General features: G+C 38.9%; 1 protein-coding gene across 7 annotated transcripts in view; it reads left to right on the forward strand.

The window, feature by feature from the left end:
* Nebl (nebulette) overlaps positions 1-13,456 on the forward strand; it is a 352,705-nt gene that overhangs the window by 294,633 nt on the left and 44,616 nt on the right. For 6 of the 7 annotated variants that reach the window (XM_057787023.1, XM_057787026.1, XM_057787027.1 and 3 more), the window contains 6 exons: positions 896-1,006; positions 4,377-4,487; positions 8,384-8,494; positions 8,633-8,743; positions 10,787-10,891; positions 13,075-13,167. The exons of the other annotated variant lie outside the window; for it this stretch is intronic. In XM_057787023.1, coding sequence (XP_057643006.1) covers positions 896-1,006; positions 4,377-4,487; positions 8,384-8,494; positions 8,633-8,743; positions 10,787-10,891; positions 13,075-13,167 — 642 coding nt within the window. The remainder of the gene's footprint in view (positions 1-895; positions 1,007-4,376; positions 4,488-8,383; positions 8,495-8,632; positions 8,744-10,786; positions 10,892-13,074; positions 13,168-13,456) is intronic. 7 annotated transcript variants of the gene reach the window in all.

Here is a 13,456-nt window from a genome sequence, read left to right on the forward strand (position 1 = left end):
TATGTGACATGACAGGAACTGCAGAATTAACTGGAATCTGACCTCTGATTATCAAAGGGAGTTATAATTTTTATTGAGCAAAATAGTCATAAAATAAAACCTTGTTTGATGGAATAAGATCTTGTTTTATAATGGAAGTAAATAAGGAAATAAGCAGTTTTTCAGTAGGGAATAATTTATAAAGAAGGGTCTGCAAAGCTGCCATGTCTATTTAAAATATAGTGTCAACGGCTGGGATGTAGCTCAGCTGCTGGGGTGCTTGCCCTCCCAGCACACACAAACCAGCTGTGACAGTCCATACCTAGAACCCCAGCACTCTGGAGGGAGGAGGAGAGAGATTAGTACTTCAAGGTCATATTTCTCTCCGTAGAGATTTCTAGGCCGGCCTGAGCTTTATGAGACTCTATCTAAAAAATTAAAAAAATGTGATATTAAGACAGATCTTTTAAAAACAGATCTTTGAATAAAATACAAACTTAAAAATACCTCTGACTACAGCAACCTTTGGCTTTGTAATTCTTTTCCACTCAGTTCTTTTAGAAATTCACATTAAATAGATATTTCCAAAATTACTTCAAACGATAGAAGCATATATATTCTTAAGATTTTTTCCAACACTTGAAGAGAAGATATCTTTTTAAAGAAGTTCAGTATGATGCCAAAAGATATTGGGAGAAAGGATGAAACATGGGCAAAAGTGAATGCCACTTTGAGTTTGATAGAGGAGAAAATTAAACGTCAATGGGGAAAGGCAGGAATGTTCAGCATCTAATTTTCTTCCTTCCTAGCAATATTTTCTCCTGTCTGTGATCTCGAAAAGACACATACACTGGCATATGAGTTAAAGTAGCTGCTGACATATCTTCAAATGAAATATTCTATTCTTGTCTTGCAGAAAGAATATAAAAAAGATTTGGAAAATGAAATTAAAGGGAAAGGAATGGAACTTAGTTCAGAAGTTCTTGATATTCAGAGAGCAAAGAGAGCGTCTGAAATGGTCAGCGAGGTGAGTGGCTTCTGTTAGCTGGTCAGAATGAGAGCGTTTTCAACTTCTTTCCTTACCGTTGTAGCTTTCTCAAAGGTTCCATATGACACCACACGCATGTGTAGATGATAGTGAACAGCCATGTCATAGGCTTTTCCCAGGAAGCAAATCAGAGGTAGCTTCTCCCTCACAATCTTTCTATATGCTGTGGGGGCAGAAAGTGGTCAGTTTAGAGAAATCTGCGTCATATGCAAGATACTCCTGTGAGATTTGGCTTGCTTTTGGAAGGGAAGTAAAAGGTCCCCACCGGAGGCGGGTGTGGCCTCCTATCCTGGAAGCAGCTGCAACTGAGCGGCTTGTGCTGTTTTGCTCCTTAAGAAACACACGTTTCTAGTCTTCAGCCAGTCGCTAAATAAAGTTCTGTTTGGAGTGAAAGTAGTTGTTTCTCATTACACACGAACTTTATAAGAAGAAATGAAGTGTCCGAGATGCAGTTTCAGTCTCCTAGTCCTTGTATTGTCATGGTTTTGCTATAACATTGTGGCTTTGATGAGACCCTTTCTGGTTAAAAATCTTCACATGCACCCAGGAACCTTCCTTCAGGCACCCGGCACACACATGGCCTCTGGCACCTGGTGAGAGACCTGGCTATCTCTACTTTGGTCCCACCCCACCCACTCTGACCTAAGAACCCTGCTATAGGTACCTGACTGTATTGGCTGCCAACACCTGGTAAGAAACCCAGTCTCTTCTGCTTCAGGACTGTCCACTCTGGTTCAATTCTCCAATGAAAAGACACAGACGAGCCCAAAGAATTAGAAAATAGTGTCTACCTTTTTTTGTATCTACAAGAAATAAACCTCTCTTTCTTGTCTAGAATGAAAGATGAAAAAAAAATAATCCAAGCAAATGGGACCAGGAAACAGGGAGACCTAGCTGTTCTGAACTAACACAAATGACCTCAAACCCAAGCTAATCCGAGGAGACAAAGGTCACTTCATTTCGCTGCATCAAGAGGACATTATAATTCTACACACATGTCCACCAATGTTGGCTGCACCCAATTTCATAAAGCAAACACTGCTAGGCATTAAGTCACAGATTAACCCTGACACAGTTACAGTAGTGACTTCAATATGTATTTTCCCCAATGGACAGAATATAATCAGAGAAACACTGCTGCTAAACGGCATCATAGGTCAAATGACCATGATAGATATTCACAGAACATTCTTCCCACACATTGCAGAAGGCACAGCTTTTGGCAGCATGCTACAGAAGTTTCTCTAAAATATAGTAATACACAAAAAACTCAACAAATTTAGGAATACTAAAGTAGCTTCATGCATTCAATCTGACTACAGTCAAGTAAAGTTTGGTTAGCAAATAACAAAAATAACAAAAAATAAATAACAAGAGAAACACCAGAGGATATGCAAACTGATGGAGATCAAGTGACTCAGTTGTCAAGTATTTGACCTTTTGAGGAAATTAAGGAAGAAACAGAAAATGTCTGGGAATTAAATAAAAATGAAAACTTAGCTTACTAAAATCTCTGGGATAAAATGAAAAAAGTTTTAAAAGAAAATACATTGCTCTGAGTGCTTACATTAACAATGAGATGAACTTCAAACAGACAATTTAATAATGCACTCAAAAGGTTTGGAGAAACAAGAACAAACCAAACTGAAGCAGGAGATAGGAAAACTAATTGAAACCAGGGCAGAAATTAAAGAACTAGAGACAAATATGCCAACAGTACACTGTGACGAAGCAATAACATGAAGGTTGGTTCTTGGAAAAGATAAATGAGATTGACAAAACTTAGTCAAATTAGCTACAATAAAGAGAATATCCAAATTAATAAAATTAGAGCTGACAGGGAGACATCGCAATAAACTGAACATAGGTACTCATGAATAATATTCACCATGACCAAGTTTGCTTTATTTCAAAGATGCAGGGATAGATTAACACATGCAAACTGATAAATGTAATAAAACTTGTAAATGGACTTAAAGACAAAATATATGATCATCTTAGTAGATAGAGAAAATTCTTTTGACAAAGTATAACATCCTTTCATAATAAAAGTCCTAGACACAACAGGATTGGAGAGAACAAATCTCAACATAATAAAGGCTGCTATATCTATCAAACCCATTGCACTTCTGCTAAATAGAGAAAGCCTCAAAGCAAGTCCATTAAAATCAGGAACAAGACAGAGCTGGACATTGTCTCCTCTCCAATCAATACAGTGCTTGAAGTGTGGCTCGAACAATAAAATAACAGTGGGAAATAAAAGTGATACATATAGGTAAAGAAGTCAAAGCATTCCTGTTTGCATTCTTCACAGAAATTGACAGAAATTGATAAAAACAGTTGAAATTTATATGGAAACAGGGCAGAATGCCAGTAGCCTGAGCAATCTTCTTTAGCTGTGATAGTATGTTCAGTCTACATTGAGGAGTCAGTCTTGTTATTGCTTGTCAATTATATCTGGAGAGTTTACTTTATACTTAAAATGGTAGGGTTCAGTTGACAATTGAGTGCTAATATGGTAGTATGAATAACAACAAGCCATGATGCTTTAGATCCAAAAAAAAAAAAAAAAAAAAAGGACTGGATTGGCCATATAGAAACAGAGACTAGAGAAAGCCATCTTTCTATTCCTAAGTCCCACTAATGATGGGCTCTGTGTTTGCTGCCTCATTTTCCTCACTGTGGATCTCTCATGGAGCAACACTTATCCCAGTTTCACAGACAAGAAGGACCACTAGGAATCATCTGTAGTGTCACATGGCTTGGCTGTTGAGCACTCTGGTCTCATTATCAATCTTCTTCCTATAGTGTGAACCCATCTGTATCTCAGGCTCCACGACAGCTCTTCTTGAAACTTCTCACTCAACAATTGCCCCTTTAACAGTATAAAAACATCTCCAGTCCGAATAGTGGTTCTAATTATGCGTATTCCCCAAATTACTTAGTTCTGGGGGATTATGCATAGTAATAAACATTCCGTTCTCTTGGACTTTGGTTATTTACCTTTTTTTCTTTATTCTTAAAGTGTGTGTGTTGTACATTCATGTATGTGTTTTTGCACATATATATAGTATGTGTCCAGAGGCTAAGTTTCTTTTGTGATTTCTCTTTACTGAAGGTCTCTGCTGAACCTAGAGCTTACTGATGTATCTAGTCTAGTCTATGTGGCTTCTGGGGGATCTAAACTCTAATCCTAATGCTTGTATAGCCAGTGCTCTATCCACTGAGTCATCTCACAGCCCTCTCTTGGTCACTGGAAAAAAAAATGTTTAGTAGTTTTTTTAATCATTGACTACAAGTATATGTTGTCCACAGTGTGGCTAAATTGTGTTCAATGCTGCTTTTATAGAAAGAATACAAGAAGGACCTGGAATCGGAAATTAAAGGGAAGGGAATGCAAATTGACAGTGATACTCTTGAAATACAACGTGCCAAAAAAGCTGCCAAGATAGCCAGTGAGGTGAGACCTTGAAACTCCTATGTACTCGGCAAATCATATCAGCAACTGGATTTGTGCATGGAGTCTCTCAGAGCTTTGCGCACTGGTTTGACAGTTTGGAATGGATACTATTTCAAATCATGATGTTTATTTGAAAACTTAGAGTTTCCACTTCACTCACAGACTTTAAGCACATCAAAGAAAGCCTGGAAAGAGACATTTTAATAGAGTACACACAGATACATGCATGCATGGGCACACACCCTGACACGTCATTTCTGTGTTACAATACTTTGCGTGTTAGTCTAGGGTATGATAAATACTGTTGTAGTCTATTTCTGTAGTTTAGTTTATATTCTGCTTGGCATATTTGTGTTTCCAGTGTTTTGAGAAAATCATAGAAACCACATGTTGAGATTTTAATGTGAGTACAATCTTTGTTTCCATGTGTTTAGAAGACATCCTTTGTCACTTTATATCTGCGCTTGAGATTTCTAAAGCCAGCTTTTGGGTTATGACATGATATATTTTGAATGACCATGCACATTCATTCTGTGCCACTTTCTCTTCATGCAATGCTTATGAAGATGTGGGCATAACAAACCTGTAGGGGTCAGACCATACGTATATTTTCTAGGGAGTTACCTGGGATTGTGCTCCATGCTTCCTGAACCTCCCCAGTAATTCTGAAAGTACGAGCAAGTCACTGGAGTTTGATAGTGTTTAGGATTTGGCAGTTTTATGAGAGTAATATAGAAAGCTGGGGAGCAGATTAAGGAAGGTGACTTACTTATCTCAGAGTTCGGTAGTGGGGCTTCACTAGGGCTGCTCTGGAAGCTACTGTGACTCTTATACTGTGTCTTTTACAGCATAATTGGCCCTCTTTGGAAGTTTGAGACTTCCAGATCTATATGTATGATATATAGGCAAACATGGTCTTGCATATCCAGAGACATAAATAAGCCTTAAATGCAGTTATGCTGGATCATTTCCTTTGTTTTGTTTTCATTTACTATTGCAGATTCTTTTTCATTACTTCATATAGTTTGCCTAACTCTTTCAGAAAAAATTATATATTTTATAATGTAGATGTAAACATGAAGCCGTTGAAAGTTCTGTTGTCCATGTGTATAAGATCTCAACATGACATGCCCTAATCATAACCCATAATTTCTCCCCTTGTTTTTATTTCCTTTGCCTCTTCAAATGGCACCAGACAAGATTGATTCTGCTTATCAATTACTACTTGTGACACCATTCTAAATCCATTTACATTTTCCTGCCCCAAACTAAGGCACCATGTTCATTACCAGAACTGATGCTGTCATGAGTAAGCTATGTCAGAAACACAGATGGACATTCTTGTGTCTTTCCACAATGCCAGTATATATTGAATAACGCCAAATTCATGAGGTTTAGTAGTTTCAGTGACAATAATTAGTAATAAAACCCACCCACCTTGGTAGCTTGGATAAAGTAAATGAAAGTTTTTTTTTATTCTAATTGCTATTCTATCTTGATTACTCTTAACTCTTATGCATTACACACACATGCAATATACGTGAGTATGCAGATACACATTCACACACATGTATGAATACAAGTAAAAAAGGTTGCGGCAGAATTCAGAGTACAAGAGCTCTTAGAAGTGGGCTAAGGAAGAGTCTGTGTAGATGAAAATGTAGATCAAAATGAACCCTATTGGCGTGGAGAACGATCTGCTGGAGCAACTGCTGCTGGAGCTGAAACCTGAGAGTGAAGCTGCAGAAACCCGAGGTGTAAAGGCAAAACAGGGTCCCGAGTGGAAATGGGTCAGGAGCAGGGAACAGATGGGGTTCAGGGAACAGTTCTGGCCAGGCACAGGTCCAGATGGGGTGAACAGGGAGATGAGTAAGCAGCTGGGTACCTGTGTCAAACAGTGGGGAACTGAGCCAGGTCAGGGTGTCCTTGATCCTTGCTCATTGACACACACCAGGTATGAAATTATATTCTTGTTGGGGCCACTCCAGCACAGTGTTAGGTATCCATTGCTTATGAGGGCCAGGTGTGAGCACTGCATTTTTTCTCAACCTGATGTGCCCCATAAATTCTTGAGTTTCCCTGGTATGATTTTAGCACACACATGTGCCTCCAATTTAAATTTTTCCTAATAAACTTGTAGGCTGTCTCCCTTTCTAGTCCCAGAAATGAGCCACTAATCAGTGTGTGCCCGATAATTGATGTCTGTAGATGGTGTATTTTGGGGCCCACCAAGGGGCCACAGCCAAAAGGTAGCGTCTTCTATAATGGAATGTGAGGCCAAAACAGAGCCTCCAAAGCCAGTAATATACAATACGGAGTAGCATGGAGTAGGGCATAGTGTGATTTCAACAGTTGTAATGAATTCTTAGACCAGATTATGTCTCAGTTCCTCCTCTCTTCATGTATGCCTTTAAAATCACAACAGCCATAATTTTATGAGTTTTTCTTATTTTGATTTAGAGGCTGCATCCAGCATTAGCTCAATTTAGCATATTATAGTGTATTGCAACAGGGTGGGGATTCAAGGCTAGAAAAGGGAGCTTTCATAATAATAATTCCCATTATTATCATTGGAATGGCTGCTCTAGCCAGCTGAAAGCATTCTTCTGGAGCAAGGACTATGGAATAAGGATAAGCTATGAGTTTCACCATCTGCCTAGTAGCAGGCTTTTGCGACATGTAAGCCCATTTTTTTTCAGTAGGTCGGGAATTTTAATCACTTATTTTGGTACACTAGTTGAGATTTTTCTGTTTTTATTTTGTTGTTGTTGTTGTTGTTTGTATGTGCTAGGATAATAGCGTGTGATAGCGTGAATTTAGTTGGTGACAACTGAGGAGAAAATAGACTTAGGGGAGCCAGCTGTGCTCCACATGGACCACAGAGATTTTGGAGATGCTGAGATGCTGCTATTGTTGTACTCTAAGTGGCTCATCTGCATATAGTCTTAGTTATGTTTCATGTTGTCAAATTGACAGGCTCTTGAAGCCTTTGCAACTGAAGTCTGGGATTTTGTGACTGACTTTTAATATCCAAAGTGGAGTTTAAAAGTAGTGTCCATGTGTTAAATTGTTGGGCCAGTGTCCTCCAGTAGTCAAACTTGTACCATGTCTGTAGGCTTTCTATGGCCCATGAGACGTTAGCAAACTGGGGCTCTTGGTACACTTATGTGTTTGGGATGAAGGTGTTATCATTTGCTGTTTTAAACCTTCCAAATTTAGAGGTGTTTTGTTCAGACAATGATGAAGTTGCCTAGAGACACCTTTTTCAGAATGTGCTTGGTCATTCTGAAAAGGTTTAGATTGCTTAAGGGTAATATGGTTCAGTCTCCTTTCCTGACTCCGTGCCCAGACAGGATGAATCTGTTGTCATTCATATCCAGGAAGAAAAAGCAAAGCTCTTCTGATATACTTTATGGTAAAGGAAGTGCACATATCCCTGAACTAGCTAGGTAGAACCAAGGACGGGGTAGAATGATTTACGTAAGTCCCTAGGGTCCTGAGACTTGGGCCAGTGTTCCATAAACCCAGTGGTGTAGAATGGAAGTATGTATAGTAAGTTGCAATAATCCAGAATAGCAACAATTTTATATTGACTTTGATAGTCATCAATATAATTCTGTAGTTACCAATAAATTTTCAAGTTTATCATAATATAAAAGCTTCCCCAATCTAGTTCTGTACTTTTTTTTTATTGCGGCTCAGTAGACAAAGCCTCCTGATTTTGTATGAATATGTTATTGCACATCATACTTCTATTATACTTTTTATATAGAAATGAAGGAAGAAGGTCTAACTTAATTCCAAAACATATAGTCCTGATGTCAAAGTGACATTATGTGTTTTTCCAACACCATTGTGAAATGATTGCAGAGTACTGTGTGTTTTATTCTCTACAGAAAGACTATAAAAGAGATCTGGAGACAGAAATTAAAGGGAAAGGAATGCAGGTCACCGTGGACACTCTGGATGTTCGGAGAGCTAAGAGGGCATCTGAAATGGCCAGCCAGGTAAGGAAGGTGTGAGCAGAGAGTCTTCTGTGAAGGTCCTGGAGGAGCGGAAATGCCGCTTTTCTGTTAAAACACACAAATAGTACTATGGCCCTGGAAAGTTAAACAAATAACTGAGGTTATTTTCTGTTTTTGTAGAAGCAATATAGGAAAGACTTAGAGAATGAAATCAAGGGGAAAGGGATGCAGGTGAATATGGACATCCCAGATATGCTTCGAGCCAAGAGGGCGTCTGACATCTACAGCCAGGTTGGTAGAGGATGAAGATGCTTCCAGTAATGTATGCTAATCCGGTCGCCGTGTGCTTCCTGAGTCTTTTTGATTGACATCTTTCTGGAGACATTGCCTTCAAAGTTAGGATGCTTTCTTTTGAGACCTTCCCTACCAAACTTGACTACCGTTGCTACTAGAGGCACAGTGGCTACAGATCCAATTGAGTGGCCATTATGAAGTGCCAAGAGTCCCCCTTTTTGAGGCCAAGAACATTTTGACATTATTTTTATTTTTAACTCCATTACATACTTGCCTTGAATATTCTTTGTTCATACAACAGAAAAAAAATCATTCTAAAAATCTTTTATTTCCATTTCACAATGAATAATATTTTAAATAGACTTCAATTAAATGAAGTAGTGCAAATTATATATTGTCAGCAATAATGTTAGCTAAAATTTTGGAGAAGACTAAGTTTTCTTAGTAAAACTTATTTGCCAAATATACCTGTCACATAGTCTCAAAAAATTCAAAAAGATAGGTGTGAATAAGGTCAGAAATATTCTCAGAATGATGAATACTACATGTTTTCTTTCATATAAAGAACCTGAATTTAAACACACACACGCGCGCGCGCGCACGCACACACACGCACACGTACACACACACGTGCGCACGCATGCAAACATGCACGCACACGCACACACGCACGCATGCGCACGCACACACACACACACACGCAGGTGTGTGTAGAGGAAGGAACTGATGAAAAGGGGGAAGAGGAGCCCAGCAGGTGACAACAGGAAAGAAAAGACAAAAACTGCTTCTTTTGAAAATCTGAAAGTGAGAAAGATAATATCCCAAAAAGAAAGTATTTATAGAGAAACAAAGAACAAGGTGCTTATAAAATCTGACTTGGATGAAAATACACGTTATTTAATCATGTCTTTGCTATAAAATTTACCTTGAAAATACATCCTAGCAGAAAAAAGTAATAGAGGAGAATGAAAACATGAAATTGTTCTAGAAGCAAGGAGTTAAATTTGACTAATGAAATATATGCTGAAAATAGTTTTGACCCAAATTGGATACATTTGTTCAAATTCTGGTTAAAGCAAAGCAGAAAGTGTCAATATTGGCTGGGTCAAGGTGGGACCAAGCCAGTGGAGCAGAAATGTGGGAGGTGCCTGTCTGCTCCTCAGTCACCTACCTAGGACTGTGCAGCAGTTGGGATAGCACGAAAGCCACGGTGTTTGGTCCCTCGTTCCTCATGTTGTATGAAGGCAATGAACTTGGAGATGCTGGCTGTAATCTACATGAATTGAGTATAAATCTCAGGCAAGTACATGAAGCGGGCAAATGGACACACAAGTCAGTGAGGAAGGGTGTAACAACAGCTGCATTTCAACACTTGCTTTGTTTAGCAAGTGGTTCTGTGCCATATGGTTGCCTTCAATAACTGGGGTGCTTGAATTGAGTCTCCCTTCCCATGCTTCCTAGCTGGTGCCTATACTTCCACATTTGATAGTGATATCAGTTTGTGAGATTGACTGAAGAAGTGAGTGTGTGTTGGGTATTGAAATAATGTCAATTATATCATAACATTATGTCCTGGTATGAAGGACGAACCCAGATTTTATTAAAGGAGCTCATTGTAGCTCGTCTACTGGAGAGGAACTTGAGATGTTTAAAAACCTTAACCATGAAAATCGTAGCATGTTTTCCTTAGCCACCGATCTTTACCAAAAACAGCAGACAAGGCATCAATCCAGAAGCTTGTAATAAGGTAGACATAGAAAGTTGGGTCACCGCAGAAGAAGGTCCCAAGTTTAGAAAAGATATAGAAGTTCGTCTCTCTGGGGTTTCTGAATGGTGTGGGGTGAGTATGACAGCCTACACAGAAGTGGGGCTGCTGAGAGACAGTGTGCTCACACCCTGGATTTAGTGATCATGTCATCATCCACTTTGACTCTCAAGCTGTAAGTCACAGCCGTGTGGTGTGCTAGAGTTAGAGGTGGCCCCATAGCTCCTCCTCCCTCCACATAGAGATTTCAGTTTTTAATAATTTTATATTTTTAGAAAAAGTATAAAGACAAAGCTGAGAAAATGCTTCCCAAGTACTCCATTGTGGTAGACACTCCTGAAATCCAGAGAATCAAGACGACGCAGCAGAACATTAGCAATGTGAGTAGCTACTGTACGAAGGTCTTAGGGCTAGACAAATTCCAGCTTTGGTTTGGATCTCGGAATATTTGCATGTGTACAAAAAGTTAAAGTGGGGATGAGATGTAGGTCTAAACATCAAAGTCATTTGGGCTTCGTGGAACCTTTGTATTCACAGCCTGAGACATTTCCATGTGTTATTTTTAGTGCACCTGGGCTATGACTGAAACATCACAGGGGACAAGTGTGGAGCTTGCCACTTGCTGGCCGTCAGAAAGTTTAAATTTCAGAAGTTTTGGTTAGAGATGCCCACTCAGTATTTTTTTTTTACAGTTGAAATTATATATCTCTATATCTATCTATCTATCTATCTATCTATCTATCTATCTATCTATCTATCTATCTATCTATCTATCCAACCATCTATTCTTATAGCTCTGGGGATTTTATCGAGGTCCTTGTTCATGTTAGGTAAAAGTTCTGCTAATCAACTATAGCCCAGCAACAGCCCCTCCACTTCTAAACTGTTATTTTTTTTAGGATGTCTTTTCCCTCATTATCTGATTTTTCCCCCTGAATTGCTTACGTTCTTTTGCCACACAAATTTATTTCTTCAAAATAAAAATAAACTATTTTCATAAATTCCAGTTGTTAGATTTGTTTGGAATTTCAAATCCAAATTTGGTATTAGACACAAATGACAGGTGTTGACTGAATTTTAGCTGAGGAAAGTCTTAGCTCCACATTAACTTTACGGTGAAGATGATCGTAAACACCTGGATCTTCTTCCAGGTTGTCACTGAATTTGCACGGACAGCATACCTAGAGACTCATTAGTTTAAAACCGACCCATGAACTTCCCTGCTTTTATTGTAACAGGAGTTGCCTGTGTACTGTTAAGAAAATAGGCCTCTGCTAATTGATGAATGTATAAACCTGGATTTTGTGATGGGATTTTCAAATGAACCATACAGTCAAATGCAATAGTGTAGAATTGGCCCAGTCATACAACTAAGTGCAAGTGTCTTTAAGCTTGAGGACTTCTATACTCTCCACTTTCTCAGTAATTGGCCAACTCTTATTCTCCAGAGAGGTAGACTGTTGAGTCTGGGATCTTCCTAAGAAGGGCCAGGCTGTACAAAGAGATGGGCAGTTCCCACTGGAAGGTCAGAGAAAGGGCTAGTACCAATCCCTGTGATCTGTGATGTTCCTGATTTTCTTTTCTTTTCTTCTTTCTTTCTCTTTTTAAATTTATATTGTTTACAGTATTCTGTCTGCATGTGTGCCTGCAGGCCAGAAGAGGGCACCAGATTTCATTAAAGATTGTTGTGAGCCACTATGTGGTTGCTGGGAATTGAACTCAGGACCTCTGGAAGAACAATCAGTGCTCTTAACCTCTAAGCCATCTCTCCAGCCCCCTTATGTTTCTGATTTTCATCTCTTTCAGTTCAGGTCTTATATTACTCTTCCAGCCCTGTGGTGTCTGTCCATTGATTAGCCAGTGTTGCTGGTGGGATCATTGTGACCTCATGGGACTTACTAGGGCCACCGTTTTTCCTTGGAGAACTTTAGTTTTGTTTTGATTTGTGCTTAGAAGGGGTAGATGTCAGGAATTTCTGGAGCAATTTGAATAACTCAACAAGGGGGAGGATGAGGAAAATACAAGAGTCAAGGCTGACACTGTGAGACAGTGAGGGATTTTTCTATTTGGCAGATTAGCAGTGCTGTGACACCTCCCTTATTTGGGGCTAATAGCTGAATGAATTTTGTTAACATGTCCTTTGATTTTTCTCAAATACACAAATGTCATGTATTTATATTATCTATATCTATATTTTAGTTTTTCAAGACAGGGTTTCTCTGTGTAACCTTGACTGTCCTGCCATATATTTATATTTAAAGCAGGAAACTATAGATTGCCAATTTATATTCTTAGGGCAAATAATCTACCCCTAGCTAAGGTACTCATCATGCCTTAGAACAAGTATTAACTGAGTTAAGAGGTTGTGAGATCGGAAATCAAAGTCAGCATTTATTATAATAATGGGCTATTTCCTTGATTCATGTAACATTGCTCCTCATAAATAAAGCCAGTACTCACACTACTGTAAAACCTGAGAAATAGTCTTTCTCTGTAACAGGCAGATCTAGGACTCGAATTCTAATAACCTTACGGTTCTTATTTTCTTTTTCCCGCTCTGAAGATATCTTACAAGGAAGGAGTGGGAGCTGGCACCGCCCTAAGGAACACTCCAGAGATTGAGCGGGTGAAGAAAACCCAGCACAATATCAGTTCAGTAAGTTCTTCATGGCACTAATTATCCTTTCCCACAAACATGGGCTGCATGCCTGTTTTCAGTTCTTTTCTCAGCAGGTTGCTTTTCATCTTTTATTCTTCACGGTCCTGAGAGATGATGTCATCAACCATCAAAGGTCTAACTTCCAAAATAAAAGGACAGCTTTGTTCCCCTTCAACCTGAAGCTCCATTTCGTTTCACTTAGAGGAGCGGAAAGAAGACATGGGCCATTTTAATAAAATCTAGGATTATGTTTCATCTTTTGGAACAGAATATTAGCTGTATTAAA

This window comes from Chionomys nivalis, chromosome 13, assembly GCF_950005125.1.
Source record: "Chionomys nivalis chromosome 13, mChiNiv1.1, whole genome shotgun sequence".
Lineage (NCBI taxonomy): Eukaryota > Metazoa > Chordata > Mammalia > Rodentia > Cricetidae > Chionomys > Chionomys nivalis.